The sequence below is a fragment of the Lissotriton helveticus genome, chromosome 8, assembly GCF_964261635.1.
Source record: "Lissotriton helveticus chromosome 8, aLisHel1.1, whole genome shotgun sequence".
NCBI classification, from domain to species: Eukaryota; Metazoa; Chordata; class Amphibia; order Caudata; family Salamandridae; genus Lissotriton; species Lissotriton helveticus.
The window spans coordinates 451506929-451527061 of NC_136069.1; the positions used below are offsets into that span (position 1 = coordinate 451506929).

Consider the following 20133-nt stretch of genomic DNA (forward strand, 5'->3'; position numbering starts at 1 on the left):
GACCAAATCATCTCCAATTTTTCATCTCGCCTACATGCTGTTTCTATCAGGTGGATTCACCATGACTGCTGACTTCATTTTTGCTCCTACTGTTGTCCAGCTGGTGCCAGCACTGCTTCAACTGTTTTCCTTCCACAGGCCTTATTCACACTTTAGGTGCCAGATGTACTAAGCTTTTTACTGGTCGTAAACAGTGTCGGCTGCTTTTATTGCTTAGTAGTGGGAAGGGAGGGAATAAAACCAAAAACTTAACACACAACAAAAAATTATTAAAACCACACTTACTTGTCGCTCCAACAGCCGTCACGTTCCTTCCCTCCTTCGATCCTGGGCTCCGACGGCGCAGGCTCCTAGATGCAAGATCCTAGTGCTTCTCTCATTCAGGGAATGTTCTTCCCAGCATGAGAAAAGTGATGGGATTGGTCTGAGCAGCTTCGTTTGCCGCTCAGAAAGTGCAATGGAGCCTGGGTTGTAATTCCAACCTGGCTGTGCAACGGAACCGGGTTGGAGAAACATAAGTGTGCATGTTTGTTTGGCCGGCCTAGGACAGTCGGCCAAACACATATGCTCACCACTCATCTCCCTGCCATGCCTCTTCAACAGGATTGCCTGGCCCCGCCATGCTGAAGCTTCGAGTCATCAGCTGCTAGGCAAAAATAAAATGATAATAAAAAGCTTTTATTATCATTTTATTTTTCCTCTTTTCAGCAGAGGGGCGACGGTCCTCTGACATTACGGAGGAGCCGCCACTAGTCGTAAACTTGTAAATCAGAGGGTTGGAGTTGGATAAAAAGGTTTCTTAAATGAACAAACACATTTCACGATATGGAAAACGTGTTTCAAATCGTAAAATGTATTTAAAACGGCTTACCGTTTTGGTCATTGGCAGGGGCGTGCTTTGGGCATCCCTTTCAAATACCGAACCAGTACCCTATGTATCAATAGTTTTCATCCATAATTCCGAAACCATTGATAACTTACAGACTCCCAAGCTGGGGTGACAACTCATTTGTAAAAGGGTTAGGAGCCCTTCCCCTTTGCATATTGGAGTAGCATTTTCAAGGAGAGTGGGCAGTGGCTCAGGGGCCCCTCAGTCAACTCTCAATGACATTTTTCAAAACACGAAAAAAATGTTGTTTAAAAAAGCAGTCCCATTTCCTTTAATGAAATCGGGCTGCTTTAAAAAAAATGTTTAAAAAAAAAACTTTTACGTTTTGAAATGCATCCACACAGACGTGGTGGTTTATTGACCCTTGCCGGTCGCCATTTTTGTTTTGGCTGCTATTCGGAGAGAGTTGCAATTTGTGATTTGACTAATCAATATTCATTAGGCAGGTCTTTCTGCGACCCCCTCCAAATCACTATTTTATGATTTGACCTATTAGTACATAGGTCAGTACACGAGATCATTTTTGGTTGCAAAAACTCAGTAAAAAAACAGCTTTTTGCAACCACATTTTTAGTACATATGCCTCCTGAAACATAAAAGAAAAGAAATAGGATGGCAGCTTGTTGGCCTTAATAAAGGCTAGTTGGAGACAGTAGTTGGATATGGTAAAAAGGCTTCTTGGTGGAATTAGGAATGACAATTTGTTGCCAGAATGGGATATGTGCTAATTAATGCCACAGAACATGAACCAGGGGTACTATCCCCTACTCTCAAAACTCCAGATTTCACTCACTATGCTGATACCATTGTCAGCCCACAAGCTAGTCGCATGCAGCTCTTCCTTGGGCGACCCACAACAACATTGGTTTGCCAGCATCAAAACAGAATGGGCCTTTTACTGATCGGTTGAAAGAAAGTCCAGTCAATTTGCTAAAAAGGGACGATTTCTATAGTTTGCTTTTTCCATATGTTTTTTGGTCATCACTACTCACTGTAATGTCTATCCTTCGTGCCAGCATTAGTTTTTCATTGAATGGACTCGTTTGAAATAATTTCTGATAAGTTCATCTAGAGTATTTTTATTTATGAGACCAATTATATGCAACTGTGCATTATACTCATCAATCGTTGTTCTTTTTTCTTTTTTAGAATTGGTAGAGCTTCCTTTAGTTAAATTCGACTTTTCCTGCAATAAGGTTCTGGCCATCCCCATGTGTTTCCTAAGGCTGACACAGTTACAGGTTTTGGTGCTAGAGAACAACCCCCTGCGGTCCCCGCCAGCACAGGTAAGCACTTTGTAACTTTGCATGTACTCATTATGAATGGGGTGAGGTTAGGGGAAGAAAGCTTTGTTTGTTTTGCCTCTGTAAGAAAATGATGACTGTATGTAGGTTGTCCGAGACTAATTAACGAAACTTCTAAAGCAGTCTCAAAAGACGGACTCCTCAAAGCTCAGCGAGCTAATTAGCTGCCTTAGTTCAGCACGCGTTTGTCTGTTATTATAGGGCAGCCTGTGTGCATACCTTAGCTCTCACTTTCAATCCAATCCTCCCGGTTCTGACCTCTTATTCAGATACTAAATGTATCCACATGATATTTCTGTATTTAGTGTGTATTCTATGCAGATCCTGCTTTCTGCTGACTCCGATCTCCTCTCAGTCCTGTCTCTGGCATGAGGTCAGAGGCCATGCGCGCTGCAGTTGCCTCCTCCTGCTTTCTAATGGCTCGTTTGCCTCCTCTGTATCACTTTCTCCATCATTATCATTCACCTCCAACTTAACCTTTCATTGTCCCACCTATACCGCCCTTGCTCCCTCTGAATGTATATATCTATTGGCTTATAGGCAATGCTTCTGTTTATATATGCATGCGTGCCTTCATACAAAAAATAAAATAAGCATTGGCAAAGCCAAAAAAAGGTCAGCCACCAGCGCTGGACCATTTGGCTTTGCCAGTGCTTGTTTAATTTCCTACTGGCACTCCCGTTCAGGCGACAGTTCAGTCCAAATGCCTGACAAGCGTATGATAGCAAGAACACTCCCTCCCCATTTTTACTCCCAGTGTATCCCTGGGGTGCTGCTGTTCTGCCCTTTCTTGGCGTCAGGTTTGCTTGCTCCTGCGCTCTCTTAATTTGCTGTAAGTACACTTGGCTGTGCTATATAAAGCCATTAAAATACCACAAACAAAATAAGGCCTGAAACTGTTTCTTCTGACATCAATGCCACCGGAGTAAATGACACTCCGGGTACTTCTGATATGTTTTCTGTGCCATCAACGATTATCAGCAAGGAACATCTCATTAGTAAGTAAGCATTGGCAATGCCAATAGTTTTGGCTTTTTTGTCAGTGAAAAGATTATGCCACGCTTCACAGCACAGGGAAATAATAATCAGCAATAGTGCAAGTTCCCCTTACTCGCAGAGTAGATACAGCACATGTGGCAACAGCAGTGTGCATGCTTCCCTCACACACAGAGGGTATGTACAACTTGTTCAGCAGCACTTCACACTTCCCGCACATGGAGCTTTTACAATGGTGCACATGTTCTTTACCGTCACAGACACACAAGCACACCACCCCTGTTAGAATTGGAGGTCTCTGGTTGGCACAGGTAGGTACTTTTGACAAGCAGGGACCCTCTCCTCTAGTCAGGGCAAGGGAATTACCCTCTTAAAATAACCCCTGCTCACCCTCTAGGCGGCATGGCGTGAGCAGTCAAGGCTAGTTCAGAGGCGATATAAGTTAAGCATTTGTGAATACATACAGTAACCCAGTGACAACACTACAAATGGACACCACACCAGGTTTTGTATCAAAAATAAGTTATACTTTATATAGAGTTACCACAAGACCAATAAACGACAAAAAGAATCCACAGTACTATCAAATTTTAAGAGTTCTGGTTAAAACGGTGTAAATAAAAGTTCTGTGCGTGTCGGTAGCCTTGTCCGTCTACAGCGTGCTGAAAGAACACAGCGTCTAACAAATCCAGCGGACCGCGGCGGTCCGGGCCCACTCAAATGTCGACAGACTCAAACACAGTACCTTTTCCTTGAGGCGGCCGGCACGGATGTGCGAGCCGGTTCCGGGGATCGTCGCGGTGTACAAAAAGAAAGCGTTGCAGGTCACGGTGTCCCTTCCATCGCGGTGCAGGCTATGGCTCGTTGATGGCGTCGGTGATCTCAGAGCTGGCATTGTTCGGGGCGGACGATGCTCGTTGTGTTGCTTCCAGCTTTACGTGCGGCGTTCGAGCTGGAGTTCGGGAGCTGCCGTCGGTCAGTCCGGACAGCGGTGCGAGTCGGGCGGTGTGTCTCGAAGTGTGCGAGGCGGTGCCCAACTCTGGTGCGGTCACAGGACTCGAAGTCAGCAGCAGTGACGCATCGGTCAGACCAGTTCGAGTTGGTGTAGCGAGGCGTTGCACATTGCGGTGTCCTTCCAGTCGCGATGCAGGCTACGGCTCGTTGACGGTGTCGAGACGGAGTCGGTTAGCGCAGAGCTTGCTTTGTTCGAGGCGGACGTTGCTCAGTGCGGTGCCAACAGGACACCGGGCCTGTCGTGAGAGTCGGTCACAGCTCCCTGCCTCTGTAGCTACTGGGACAGCAGCAATTGACAAAGGCTGGTGATGTCCACTGGTCCTGGGACTTCGGTCAGGGGGCAAGCTCTCTTCCAAGCCCTTGGAGATTTTTTTAGCACAAGTTGAAAGCAAAGGTAAACGCCACAAAGTCCTTTCTCCTCTCTAGGCAGCCAGGCAACCACTGCAGGCCAATCCCCCAAGCACCACTTCAGCTTGGGAATAGTCTCTCCTCAGTTTCTTCAGATTTCTTCTCCTCAGCAGAGGTTTCTTTTTGTCAGTTCCAGGAGTGATCTAATTTCATGGGCTCAGGGTCGCAATACTTAAACCCAAAAATCCTTTGTTCTCTGAGGGGAGAGGGGCCTGTGCCCAGTTCAAGCCAGTTCTGAAGCACTCTGTTTACCAGACTTCTCCTTTCCTTACACAGCACAGGGCAGGCACATCAGACGCCCCACAGGAGGTGGAGCCAGCATTGTGGAAGGCAAGTACAGGCCAGGAGCACTTTGTTGACAGTCTTCCTTCTCTTCTATCAGTGTGCAGGGCAGAGACATCAGACACACCACAGGGGGTGGAGCCAGCATTGTAGAGGGAAGTCCCAGCTCTATTCAGGTCCCAGGTGCAACTCCTCTCTCCCATCTTGGATGCAGATCTCCCTATTCACCACCGGGCAGCCCAAGCCTGTCTCCTGGAATCCTCCAGTCCTGTCACGCACAAACCCAGACAAGGAATCCACAACCTAGCAGAGGCGGGTGTGGAAAAAGGGTTCAGGCAGATCAGGTCGTTTACCCCTTTTCTAGGTTTGCCCGGCGTTAGCCGCTTCTCACCCAACTCACGATTACCCAAATAAAGAGGCAGGCGCTGGAGACTGGAAGGCAGGAAACAGGAGTTTATTTCCGACGGAACAGAACACGTCAAATCAGACAACAGGGTATCTTCTCGAGGTGCTCTCTCGACATCTCTGAGGCCTGGCCTCTTATACACTGGTTTATTACTTTATTACATGCAACACATTTCTTAGTAATGCTTTGAAGTCCGGAGAAAGGCGTCTTTGGAATCCCCGGTTCAGGTCCGCTCCCACACATATCTACAGTAGGAGTCCCCACCCCTAATCTCAGCATGCTGGCTATCGCGCAGCTGGGTATTCCGCTGGGAACAGAAATGCGGGTAATCGATCGGTTCTAGGGGTGTGAGGGCATTGATTAATCCCCGCTCCTTTGAAGTGAGGCGAGGTCCTACTGTAGAGGCAATAAACCGCATCTGTTGGGCTAAGTGAGGGCCTGGGGTCGGGCCGAACAATCGGGCAAGGAGGAAGAGGTTATCAAAGGGGCCTGTTTCATGAATGAGATGAAAGGGTGTGAGGGGGTTCAGCGTGGGATGTGGCTCGGAGGCAGGGTCACGCTGGAGGTGCGTTTAGGGCCAAGCAGGAGAGGCCGGGGCTGTCGAAAAAGAGGGGGGGGGGTGTGCTTGCGAAGCCGGGGTGTGAGGGGGTGAGACGCGCTGGCTATCGGCAGTGGGGTCATGGCATTCAAAATGGCTGCTGCTTACGCGCACGCATGGATCTGAAAGGGGACAAGATGGCGCCGATAATGTTTACGCCACAATCTAGATTTTAACAGTCCTCCCTTTTTAACATATCTAGCCAGCTTGTCAATTTACGTCAATCCCCATTATATTTCTTATTTCGAGGTCATACAATGCTTTCATGTGTTCAGTTTTGAAGTCCGAAGTCTTAGGGCACATGCAGTTAGCAATGAGCGAACACAGAGGTGGCAAACATTGAATACCTAGGCAACACCCACACAATATTACGACCGGTATCAATATAAATGTGAATAACCTCCATCCCCAGTCCTTGAAGGTGCCCCAAAACCAGCTTCCAAGCGACCATCCTTCCTGTTCCTGGTGAACCTCTGAGGAAAGTCTGTGGAGGTGTTCGATTGCTTTGTAGACTGAGGGCGAGTTATCTGGCACGTAGGTGCAACAGCTGGACCCAATGAGGCGGCATGCTCCTCGGTCAGCTAGAACCACATCTAGAACAAGGCGGTTCTGAAGAGCCGACTTTATGTCAAAATAGATTTCCCTTTGGGCACATTAGGTATGAGGACATCAACTTCACTGTCACACAATCGGACAACAAATATACACATAAGAGAAAAAATATTTTTTCCCCCCAAACCACATAAACTAAGAGCAATGCATAAGCTACAAAATTATGAAATAACGGTAATTTCCAGATAGCACAGTTTATTTATACATAAAATTAATAAAAACAAATTAAGATCACAATAAAATTGGGAACACAGAAAATATACCAGAAATGAATCAGACCATCAATACATCTTAATCAGATTCAAACACAAAATCAGGGAGGTATGCACAATTCCTAGATCAAATATTAATAGTACTATCCCTCTATTTTATTTCAACGCGTTTCGACGGACAGTTGGAATATCGCCGTCTTCATCAGGAAGTATATACTGTATTCCCAAGATATCTGAAATTACATAAAATATGTCTTAGAAACTACCTAGGACATAATTCAGAACTACACTGTACATCAAGCATACCGAAATGACAATTTTTGTGCAAACCCGCTATTGCTCTTAACATCATGACCATTTAACCACAATGAGACAAATAACATCAATAAAACATAATGTTGATAACATCATAGACACACACATTTTGATCATCATCTTCATTTCATTATTACATCAGTATATCGTATTACGTTAATGCCTTTTAATTTTTAAATATAAACTTCATTATGGCATTATTCCTTCGTTCAACCTGGTTCATCTTGGATGCTACCTGGTAGTTTATTGTTACCAGTGTACTATATTTTTTCTATTATTGAACAGGGGTATATATCTCTCCATCACCTCCATATTCCACAATGTACCCACTAAATATACAAGATCACTAACCTCGAATGCCGAGATATTCACTGAAATAAGGAGGTTGGTTGACTCCTATCTGGAACAAGGCTTCCACTTAGTGATAAAATACCAGGGAAGCTGCTCAAACACTGCAGGAGAATATAGATAGAAGCCCTCTTATTCCAATACTCACAGCTCTAACATAGGACCATACACTTTATCCTAAGCTCGCGAGGTCACTATTATGCAATCGATGTAGTAGGAAAGTACTTACATCAAGAGTAAAAAGAATATGAATATCTTTCCAAAATAAGACGAATTGTTTATTCAGTAGGTAAACTACCTGTAAGATAAGATAGACATATCACTTCAATTATTTTGATATCTTATTTATTTGGACAATGCATCCACTAGCAGAGTTCACTACCGAATACTCACACAGAGTGTATTTGGGATCCAAGGTACTCGCGGTAAAAATCGCAATTCAGCAGCACATAGCCATATATCTGCGACGCAGTTGCAAGAAACACTGAAAAACGAGAATTAAATTAGCTTAAACCGTGTTTTAGTCTTTAAAGTTTCAGCGTGTCTCACGGACTGTTTTTGATCTAGCCACCATTACTTACATCAGTGATTTCTTTTCCTTAGTTATAGAGCCAAAGACCCCTGCCATCTATGGCCTCCCTAAAGTTCACAAGCATAGGCAAAATCCCCCTATGAGGCCCATTGTTAGTAGTATCGACTCCCTACTTGAGCCCTTAAGTAAATATGTAGATCATTTTTTGAGGCCTTTGGTTTATAATCTTAAATCCTATGTGAGAGACTCAGCCCATATTATTTCCCTTGTGGAAGGATTACCATTCTGTGAAGAGACTCAGTGTCTTGTCACTTTGGACATTGAGTCTCTTTACACCAATATCCCCCAGGCAGATACGGTTGAGGTCATATATGACCTTCTATCTAACCACAATCTTGATGGAGCAAACATAGATTTTATTGTTGATTGTGTACGCCTCATCTTGACAAACAATGTTTTCCTCTTTAAAAATGAATACTTTAGGCAATTGAAAGGTACCAGCATGGGGGCCACCTGTGCCCCAAGTCTGGCCTGCCTATATGTAGGGCACTTTGAGTCCAAACATATTGAGAATGAGATGGCCCCTTTCTTTGAAAATGTAGCGGGCTGGTACCGCTACATAGATGATATCTTTTTTATTTGGGAAGGTACTATTGAGATGTTGGATGAGTTTCTGTGCTGGATTAACTTGGGTGACCCGAATCTCAAATTCACTTCCACATATAGTACCACAAAAGTGGACTTTCTGGACATTTCCATTAAGAACTCCGAGGGTGTGCTATCAGTGGAACTGTATACTAAACCAATGGCGAAAAACACCCTTCTCCATTTTTCAAGCTTCCACCCCAAATCGCAGAGAGAGAATATACCTTTTAGCCAATTCCTGCGCTTGCGGAGGAATTGTTCTGACATTAATGATTACCATAAACATGCAGAAATTTTGAAGAAGAAGTTCAAAGAGAGGGGCTACCCTAAAAAATTGTTATCACACTCATTGAAGAGAGCAAGGTTCTATGACCGGGAAGCCTTGGTACAGAACACTAAGAAAGAAAAAAGCCCGTTAAAAAAGGTAGTGTTTGTGAGTAAATTTTCGAATATAAGCAACCAAATTAAGAATGTGGTAAACAAACATTGGCATATTTTGAATCACGAAGAGGAGAATGCCTTAGAAAAACCTCTCTTTGCATTCAAAAAGAATAAAAACCTGCGTGACTTACTAGTGCATACTTACAAAGAGGAATCAGTGGACACTCAGAGAACACTAGACAATACAAAGGTAGTAGGTACCACGAAATGTGGGATGTGTAATATCTGTGAACAATGCATTGTGGCAGCTGAAATTACCTGTAATGAAAAAACTGTCAAATGTAAGACTCACAATAACTGCAGAAGCAAGAGTGTAATTTATCTACTGGAGTGCCCTTGCGGGCTCTGCTATGTGGGTGAAACAGGCAGGGAAGTGAGGACGCGTCTCCAGGAACATAGATCTGCGGTTAAAACAAAAAAGATTACTGCCCCTATTGTTTCCCATTTTTTGGAAAAACAGCATGGTGAAAATGAGTTCAAGTGGTTCATATTGGAGAGGGTAAAAATAGGAAAAAGAGGTGGAAATCTGACAAATGCCCGTAAAAACAGAGAACAGTGGTATATATCCTTCCTTAACACAGTTAGACATGGACTTAATTCTCGGGAAGAATGGGATAGGATAATTGGTGGCAAGTAGTTGGTTGCCTCTGCAATCCGCCCCTTCCTTATCCGTATGTGTAAATCTGAGATAATAATTGTGTGCATTGTCCTGTAGTAATATCATGGACTCTGACTGTAAATAGTAATTTTGAAGGCACTAGTTTTATTAAGTGCCGATGGCCTCAAGGAGAATCGATATATTTGTGGCACAATGGGGGTCTCTATCCTCTTGTGTGTCTACATTACGTGTCTACATAAGATCCCTACAAGAGGAGCGCGGGAGTGTGTATAATTATAGATATAAATAGAAATCTATACTCTTAGACACACGTGCGCGAGTATTGTGGTCCGTCAATGGCTACGTACATATTTAAAACAAATGCATGGAGCCGTAGTATCACATTTTTTTGATGCTCGGCGATATGCACGGCTTAGTGTGAACCTATGTTTAGGTCTATGCAGGCTGTAGTCCGGATGGTGCTCTGGACTACTGGGTGTCCTTCCTCTATGTTTTGGGAGTGGGCCCTAGCATTGGAAATGGCGCGCTAACTGGAATATAAGCCGGCCAGTGGCGTGTGTCGGAGCTTCCATTCGGAGACGACAGGTTACTCGCGGGACGCGCACAGCAGCATATTTCACGGTATGTGTATGCATGGATAACAACGGCGACTTTCACTGCTGCGTTATACCGGGCATATATTAAAACAAGTTCGGTTGCGTTTTTATCTTTGCTCTATAGAGGCGGCTGAAGGATTCATTTGAATATCCATACAAAAGGCCCGGAATACGTGTGTATTATTTAATCACACGGAGACGAGCAGATTACCCGTGGTATGCGAGCAGTAATACATTCACGGTATGTTTATGCACCTGTTGGGAAAGGGATTTCCACCTCCTCCCTCTAGATAAAATGTGTGAAAATAAGTGCGGCTGTATATTTTTTATTTCGTTGCATAGAGGCGGCTTGAGGATCTATTGAAATCCCAAAAAAGGCCTGGAAAACGTATGCAGCTAGTAGACTAACTAAGGAAAAGAAATCACTGATGTAAGTAATGGTGGCTAGATCAAAAACAGTCCGTGAGACACGCTGAAACTTTAAAGACTAAAACACGGTTTAAGCTAATTTAATTCTCGTTTTTCAGTGTTTCTTGCAACTGCGTCGCAGATATATGGCTATGTGCTGCTGAATTGCGATTTTTACCGCGAGTACCTTGGATCCCAAATACACTCTGTGTGAGTATTCGGTAGTGAACTCTGCTAGTGGATGCATTGTCCAAATAAATAAGATATCAAAATAATTGAAGTGATATGTCTATCTTATCTTACAGGTAGTTTACCTACTGAATAAACAATTCGTCTTATTTTGGAAAGATATTCATATTCTTTTTACTCTTGATGTAAGTACTTTCCTACTACATCGATTGCATAATAGTGACCTCGCGAGCTTAGGATAAAGTGTATGGTCCTATGTTAGAGCTGTGAGTATTGGAATAAGAGGGCTTCTATCTATATTCTCCTGCAGTGTTTGAGCAGCTTCCCTGGTATTTTATCACTAAGTGGAAGCCTTGTTCCAGATAGGAGTCAACCAACCTCCTTATTTCAGTGAATATCTCGGCATTCGAGGTTAGTGATCTTGTATATTTAGTGGGTACATTGTGGAATATGGAGGTGATGGAGAGATATATACCCCTGTTCAATAATAGAAAAAATATAGTACACTGGTAACAATAAACTACCAGGTAGCATCCAAGATGAACCAGGTTGAACGAAGGAATAATGCCATAATGAAGTTTATATTTAAAAATTAAAAGGCATTAACGTAATACGATATACTGATGTAATAATGAAATGAAGATGATGATCAAAATGTGTGTGTCTATGATGTTATCAACATTATGTTTTATTGATGTTATTTGTCTCATTGTGGTTAAATGGTCATGATGTTAAGAGCAATAGCGGGTTTGCACAAAAATTGTCATTTCGGTATGCTTGATGTACAGTGTAGTTCTGAATTATGTCCTAGGTAGTTTCTAAGACATATTTTATGTAATTTCAGATATCTTGGGAATACAGTATATACTTCCTGATGAAGACGGCGATATTCCAACTGTCCGTCGAAACGCGTTGAAATAAAATAGAGGGATAGTACTATTAATATTTGATCTAGGAATTGTGCATACCTCCCTGATTTTGTGTTTGAATCTGATTAAGATGTATTGATGGTCTGATTCATTTCTGGTATATTTTCTGTGTTCCCAATTTTATTGTGATCTTAATTTGTTTTTATTAATTTTATGTATAAATAAACTGTGCTATCTGGAAATTACCGTTATTTCATAATTTTGTAGCTTATGCATTGCTCTTAGTTTATGTGGTTTGGGGGGAAAAAATATTTTTTCTCTTATGTGTATATTTGTTGTCCGATTGTGTGACAGTGAAGTTGATGTCCTCATACCTAATGTGCCCAAAGGGAAATCTATTTTGACATAAAGTCGATTCTTGGCACCCTATCCCTTTGGTTTTGGGTCCCTCTCTCTTTTATTAGAGGTTCTGAAGAGCCACCAGGCGGACTGCCTGAAGTTCGGCCGTATTGTTAGTGAGGATGCCAGCCGTGATGTTCATGGTTGTTTCTACTGCCTGGGTCAGGTGGCGGATGGCGCGGCTGTTTGCCATTGGGCCCCACAGAGGAACCAGTCCTTTCACTGCATCCAAGAACTGTGCTCCAGTGGAGTCGGCTTGTTCAATGTCTTTTGCGCGCTTCTGTCTGTGGTTGTTTGCTGGGGCCACGTACGTTGGAGGGAGAACGAAGGCGACGTAGCAGGTACCCCCCCAGCTTTTTGGAAGCCAAGTGTAGGCTTTGGTGCCGCAAACAAAGTACATATTCGGAGAAGCAACAAAGGAGGGGGGATCGATGGCGTCCAATGTTCTGGTGATGTGGCAGGAGCTGTGACCCACCGGCTGTGTTCCCAAGCCTTCGAGGCACACGAGGCCCGTGACATTGATAACAGACAGAGCCACCGTCAGAGTGGCAGCAGTTCGTTTCCGTAAGTAGGAGAAGGTGGGTCTGGCTGGATTATGGAACACCTGCATTTCGACTCGTTCCTTAGCAGGGATGTCCATCTGGAAGGAGGAGCCAGAGGTCAAAGGACAAAAGGGAGCAGAAGTCCTTCCGGTTTTGTTCAGCCAGAACCCGTGGTAGAAGTGCGACACTGTCTGACCAGAAGTGGCGTTGTCCCTGTAGCTCTCTTGCAAGAGGGTCAACCAGGCAAGGCAAGAACCGTGAACTGAGAAAGGGGAAGGGATGAAAGGGATGGAGTGTCCGGTGGCATGCGGGAGCAACCCGCAGATCCAGCAGTTTGTGGCGTTGGCGGCAAGGTTGTGTTGGTGCAACAGTTGCACGAAGGAATTGTTCCAGAACTCCTTACGCCTTTCTCGGAGCTGAGGCGAAAGGGAGATCAGGTGATGCTCCTTCGTAGTAGTTGGCTGTGCAGTGGTCAGCAATATCCGATGAGCGGGTGCGCTCTCTTCCATGATCCATAAAGAAGTCATGAGGAGGAGGCAAAAGAGGAGGACAATGAAAAGAACAATTGTCTTCGATTTGTGTATACTGTCAGTCTTTGGATTCCGATAACGGGTATTTCCTGTTGCTTCCGTTGTCTTCTTATCTGGCGCTTCCATCATCTTCAAGGTGCTCGGTAGTGGGCAGAACCGCTGACTTCGTTTAGCCTCTTTTCGGGTAACCCTTGGTTGTGTTTAGGCTACCGTTCTGAGATTCAACTTAGTCTGTGGTCTACTTAGCCGAAGCTCCCTCCTTTCGACGCAGGTAATACCCTTCCCTGGATGGTACAGTGGGATCAGAGAATTTTGCAAGTTCGAGTGCCTCGATATCAGGATAACAGTTCAATGATGGCCGGTCTTTGTCCAGCAGTTCTTCTTGGGTGCTGACGTTTTCTGTTGTGGTCAGGGTCGAGGAGACCTTCTTACAGTGGTGCGTGTGTAGCCAGTGTCGCTTCCCCTCCACTCGAAGAGCCGTTCGGGTGGTAATCAGTACTTGCCAGGGGCCCGTCCACCGGGGTTCCAGACTCTTTGTCCGTTGGAAATTCCGGATCAGCACATAATCTCCCGGTTGGATATCGTGACCCGGACCCCTGGAAGCATCGGGGATGGCCTGCTGCACCTGCTGATGAATGATAGACAATGTTTTAGTCAATTTGCACAAGTAATTAGACAGTAGGACGTCCGGGACGTCGTGAATGGAGGTCGGTTTAGGGGCAGTCCAGAGGTTCATCGGTCGCCCAAATACAACCTCGTAGGGGGTCAAATGGTGCTTAGTGGGAGTGGAGCGCATCGATAGCAACGCCAGTGGGAGGGCATCTGGCCATTTAAGTCCCGTGGTGGCCACTATCTTTGACGGTTTTAGTTTCAGTGTGGCGTTGTGTCGCTCAACTAAGCCAGCAGATTGGGAGTGAAAAACTGCATGAAACCTCTGTTTTACACCCAACCCTTTCAAGATTAGTTGGATAACTTCAGCTATGAAGTGGGGGCCGTTGTCGCTCCATAGAATTCGACAAAGACCGTAGCGAGGGAAAAACTCTTTCAGCAGTACCTTGGCAGTGGTCATGGCAGTGTTATCACGGGTTGGATAGGCTTCTACCCATTTGCTGAAAGCACACACAATGACCAATACATACTTCAGGCTTTGGCATCTTTCTAGTTGGATGTAGTCCATCTGGAGGACCTCAAAAGGATGGTCGGGGACCCCAAACCCTCCCCGGGGTACCACAGTTCCTTTCCCAGGGTTGTGTTGCAAACAGATAAGGCATTGCTGGACCAGGCGTCTGGCTGAGTCGGGAATCTTGTCGTTGTGCCAAACCCTGGAGATGAGTTCGATCATGGGGGCAGATCCTATGTGTGCGGGGGAGTGTGCCATAGTCAGTATGGGGATCAAGTATGAATTGGGTAGCAACCATTTGTTGGTGTCCTTCATCCGCCAGCAGCCTTCCTCGTCTTTCAATCCCACCCGTGCCCATTCGGTCAATTCGTGTGGTGAGCTGGCCATCTGGATGTCCCTAATCGTTTCCCTAACGTCAGTCCATTTTTCTGCTTGTGACCTGGTCACATACATACGTGTCGTTGTCCTATTCTCAGCTGTGGTTCGGGCAGTGATGTCGGCCAACGCGTTTCCCTGTCCGACTAAGTCTGTCACCTTCTTGTGTGCCTGACATTTGATTACCGCTAATCGTTTGGGAAGGAGAACTGCTTCAATCAGGGCGGAGACTAAATCTCCGTGGAGGATGGGCGTGCCGTGGGACGTCAGGAATCCCCTCTCCCTCCATAAAAGTCCAAAATGGTGAACCACTCCGAAGGCGTACTGGCTGTCCGTGTAAATGTTTGCAGTTGTCCCTGTCGCTATAATACATGCTCGCGTGAGGGCAATCAGCTCTGCCGCCTGGGCGGATCGCTGCGCGATGCGGGCAGTTTCAACTACGGTTTGGGCTGTGGTAACTGCATAGGCAGCTGAGGTGGTGCCGTCGGGGAGTTTTATGCAAGAACCGTCTACCCATAGCTCTCCGTCAGGGTCCATGAAGGAGGTGTCTCGGAGGTCAACTCTACTCCTAGTCTGCTCGTCTGTGAGGGTCACACAGTCATGTATAGGGGGGACGTTCGGGTCGTTTTCGGGCAGGGGCAACAAAGGGGCTGGGTTCAGCTTGGTGCATCTTTTCAGCGTGATGTGGGGTGCAAGCAGAGTCAGTTCATATCCAGTCAGTCGGGCGCTAGTCAGGTGTTGCGTCTTGGTCTGGTTCAAGAGGGTGTCAACAGCATGGGGCACTAATACCGTGAGGGAATTCGAGAGTACGATCCCCTCACTCTGTCGGATAGAGACAGCAGCGGCAGCTACGGCTCGAAGGCAGGCAGGCAAGGCTCTCGCTACGGGGTCAAGGGTGGCAGAGAAATAGGCACATGGTCGTTGCTTGGGGCCAATGGTTTGAGTCAGGACAGACAAAGCGCACCCCTCCCTTTCGTGAGTGTAGAGAGAGAAGGGCTTTGTGTAATCGGGGGTTCCTAGGACTGGTGCAGAACAAAGGGCATCTCGAAGTTCTTTGAAGGACGATTGGCATTCGGGGTCCAAGGGAGTGGGAAGGGGACATCTTTGGCTAGTAGGGAAAGTAGCGGCTTTACAATGAGGCTGAAATTTGGCAACCACTGCCGGCAGAAGGAGGTGAGGCCTACCAGGGAGCGGACTTGTTTCTGGGTCTTTGGGACGGGGTTTCCAGAATGGCCTGAATCCGATCAGGTGTAAGCTTTCTCCCATCTTTGGACAAGAGGTGGCCTAGGTAGGTGACCTGGGGTTGGCAGAATTGCAACTTCTTTTTGGAGACCTTGTGGACGTTTTCCGCGAGGAAGTGCAGGAGTTAGAGGGTGGCTGTGACTGCAAGTGGAGTGGTGTCGGCCGCCAAAAGGATGTCATCGACGTACTGTATCAACACCACTCCCTCCGGTAGCTGAACGGCGTCCAGCTGTCTCTTGAGGGCCTGGCTATAGATGCTGGGACTTTCTGTGTAGTCTTGGGGAGCTCTACAGAATCTATATGAGCGGGATTTTAACGTGAAGCCGAAAAGGTAGCGGCTGTCCGGGTGGATGGGGATGGAGAAGAAAGCGTTTTTGAGGTCAATTACAGTGAAGGAGGTGGCTGTGGAAGGAATCGGGGTCAGAATGGTGGCGATATCTGAGACTACAGGGTACTGGGGTAGAACTACCTTGTTGACCTCTCGAAGGTCGATGATGAAGCGGGACGCTTTCTCATCTCCCTCGCCCTGCTTTTTCACAATGGGTAGGATGGGGCTGTTGCAAATATTGCTGACTACTTCCTCTACCACTCCTGCCTCTACCAAGGACTGAATTATCATTACCAATGCCTTCTCACCTTCGGGCGATATCCGATATTGTGGGAGTTTTGGGAGTATCGCATCTTGGCGGACGGTTATGCGCACGGGATCAATCATCATTCGTCCTACATCAGCGTCCGTTTTAGCCCACAGATACAGAGGTAGAGAGTCAAGTAAGGATGCGTCAGCGTCTGAGATGGAAGACATGTGTAGTGCATGATGATGTCTGAGCAGGGTCGGGTTATCGTACAGGATGACCCGAACCCCGTCCTGTGAACACCTGATAGTAGCTCGGAAATGCTTTTAGTAAATCAAGACCCATAATGGCATCGGGGGTGTTGGAGGAAAGCAGAAACGTCGTGTCAGTGGGGTTACTGTCCAAGTCGAAGGAAACCGGTGCGGATAAAGGGTTAGTGGAGGGCGTTCCATCAAAGCCTATTGATGTTATGTGTGAGCCAGACAAGGGTGCCCTTGGAATCAGTCGTTTAGATAACGCACTACGTGTCGCGCCAGTGTCTACCAGAAATGGAGACTTCGTACCTAGGACCTTAGCGGTGACGTAAGGGCCTTGCTGGTCAACATAGAGCTCGACTGGATCCCTTCCTTGCCCTTGGCAGCCCTATGCAAAGTCGCGAGTGTTGTCGCAGTCAGACTGTTGGCACTGGTTCTGTCGGGGGCGGTGAAATGTGTTCGGTCTGCCAGGTCTGTCATTGTTGGTGTCGTGGGTGTGCCCTCACCCCTGCCCTCTAGTTTTGGGGCCATTTGCCATGTCTCTTGTCTCTTTATTTTTAAGCATTTCCAGGAGGACCGGGCATTGAGACTTCCAATGACCAAATCCTTTGCAAAACGCACACTGGTTCTCATCGAGGTCTGTTCGTGGAGCGCCGGGTGTGGGTGTGCGGTCTCTAGGGGGTGCATTTGGTTGGTAGTTTCCTCTATACCGTTCCCTTCCTGTCGTCACTCCTTGTAATTGAGCAATCATCACTCGCTCTTTCAAGTCCTTTTTCTTTTTCTCAGTCGCCCTCTCGTTCTCGTTCTTTTGGTGTTCGTAATTTTGAGCCATCTGAAGGATAGCTGCAGGTTTGGAGGCCCCCCAACTACTCTCGCTCGTCTGTAACTTTTGGGAGACCTCTTGCGATAGACCCTTCACGTAGTTTTGCACGAATAGGTGTTGTCCGGTTGCAGTGGTCATGTCTTGGCCACTGTAGTCGGAGAACACCGTCTCAAATCGGGAGAAGTATTCTGATACGTCTTCCTGGGGTTTCTGACGCCAAGCCGTGACTACCGACCAGTCTACCTTCTTCTCTGGGATCAATGTCTTTAGCTTCTGAACTATTTTGTCCGGGAGTTCCAGTATGTCTTTTACCGGTTTCTTTCCGGGCTCCCGTTGCCTATCTAGTTCACTGAGTTGATTCCAGGTATGTCCGAACAGGTCTGTGTGGTCGGCTTTTCGTATTTGCTTCCACACATCAGCCGGCAGACATAACCCGAAAAACAAGTCAATGTCCACTAGAGTCATTATGGTTGAGCCTAAGGCTGTACCTAGTTCGGTATAAAATGCTGTCGGGTTCTTTCTTAAATCGGGTAGGGTTTGCCTAAACGTTAAAATATCTTGCCGGTCCCATGGTTGATAAACCCAGTTGTACACAACCCTCCCCTTTGCATCTGCATGGTTGATATCGTCGTTCGTTCCCTGACCTCGTGGGGGAACCCAGTAAGGGGCGGCTTCTCTGATAGGCATCATGGTGTTGCCTACTTCTGATGAGGACCCAGTCGTTTCGGGAACTGTAATCTTAACTTCCGGTTTTTGTTCCGTGAGGTGGCGGAAAACCTCAAGCGTTTGCATGAAGAGGTCCGCCACGTCACGCTCGGCCTCGTCCCCAATATCGACTTTTCTATACAACGCTGTCAGTTTAGTAGGACCCCGATTCTGATACCTGTCCTCATATGCGTTCAGGGTGTGGTAACTAAACCGTAAAATGAAATGCCGTCTGTGGCTGCCGGCATGCGAATTGTGCATATCCATCGTATATTCTTCGCTCTCCTTCCGTTCTACCAGTGCCTTTGCTATCTTGTCAATTCCCTCTCACTCATCTTTGCTCAATCTATTCAGTCTACCCGGTGGCTGTTTGCTAGTCTTGTGTTCATCTGATGTCGTTACTAATGCGGCCGGAGCGGAGGCCGTGAGGGCTGGGGCACTAGCTTCAAGGTTATTCTCATTTGCACTCGGAGCTGGCAAGTGTTGTACTAGGGGTTGGGAGGGGGCATAAGGGGGGGGGCACATAGATGACCGGAGGACTTAGCAGCAGCTCATCGTTCGCCGTTGTTTGGAGGTCAGCTCAGGGTAGAGCGTAGAGGGGGTCCTAACAGGACACTGGCCTGTCGATTCAGATTCCTGTTTTTGTCTGGCTTTCTCCCTTTCTTTTATATCTTCTTCTAGTTTCTTAGCGGTCAGGTGGGCTGCCTTTCGCAACTCTTTTCCTATTCTCGCTTCTTCTCTTTTCTTTCGTTGTTCTGCTTCTTTGCGCCACATGCCGAAACTATCAAGCATAGTGGGCGTGGTTTTACTGTTACAAAGGGCTGTTTCCAGCACGTTTATTTTTGTGTCATCGAAGGATCCTATCAGTGGCCACTGACTTTCCTGATCCTTTTTAGTATATTTATTCCATAACTTACTATAAGCTACGGTGACTAGTCCATATTTTAAAAACATATCCTTATTAGGGGTGCCCTCCAGAGGAGCCGGATGATCCACCTCTAATAAACGGTCCGGGCTGAACCAACTACTGACCAATGGGGAGAAGATAGGCATGACGGGTTACAACGGGGACAAAAGTCTGCACTACCTATCCTTCACTACTTCGCGAAGACTAGACAGAATATTTCTATTCTACAGTATTCGAAAATAGGGAATACCCTAAGAGAGAACCAATATCGAACAATTAATGTCCGTTCAATCAAACAATCAGTGGCGAGAAAGAAATAGGCACGACGGGTTACAACGGGGGCAAAAGCCTGCGTTACCTATTCTTCACTATCTGCAAAGGAGGACAGAATACTTTTACCCTTCCCCGTTTGTAGACAGAGAATTCTCGAGAAAAAAACAATCCTCGAACAAACAATGTTCGGGCAAGCAATCAATCAGTGGGGGAGAAAAGATAGGCACGACGGATTACAACGGGGGCAAAAGCCTGCGTTACCTACCCTTCACTGCATGCAAAGGAAGAGAGAATACTTTTATCCCTCTCAGTTTGCAGACAGAGAATCTCCAAGAGAACCAACAATTCGGAGAGCAATACTAGTATTTTCCAATCAAACAATCAAATATTTCCTAGTTTGTCGTGTTACACGACCTTACCTGGACCGTATGGACAGTTTCTCGTCTTCCGCTTCCAGCGCCCGATCGTCCTCTATTCTCTGTAATTGCTGTGGCACTCCTGATGGTTCCCAGTCAGGACCGTAGATCACTCGAGAGAGGTCTGTTCGGAACCAGTGAAGTTCGGATGATCGGCTGCCAGACGAGGGTCTATCGGGCAGGAGCTCTTCCCGATCGTTGCAGTCGTTCACTCCGTCGTCGGGACCTCTCCCACTGGATCCACGTGTCGCTGATGGGCCCCATGTTTGGGACGCCAATTGTGGAAAAA

The 20133-nt window shown here is 46.3% G+C and overlaps 1 protein-coding gene across 4 annotated transcripts in view; it reads left to right on the forward strand.

Moving 5' to 3' along the window:
• Positions 1–20133, forward strand: part of LRCH1 (leucine rich repeats and calponin homology domain containing 1) — a 758040-nt gene that overhangs the window by 403572 nt on the left and 334335 nt on the right. For all 4 annotated transcript variants that reach the window (XM_078657325.1, XM_078657324.1, XM_078657326.1 and 1 more), the window contains exon 5: positions 2039–2175. In XM_078657325.1, coding sequence (XP_078513451.1) covers positions 2039–2175 — 137 coding nt within the window. The remainder of the gene's footprint in view (positions 1–2038; positions 2176–20133) is intronic.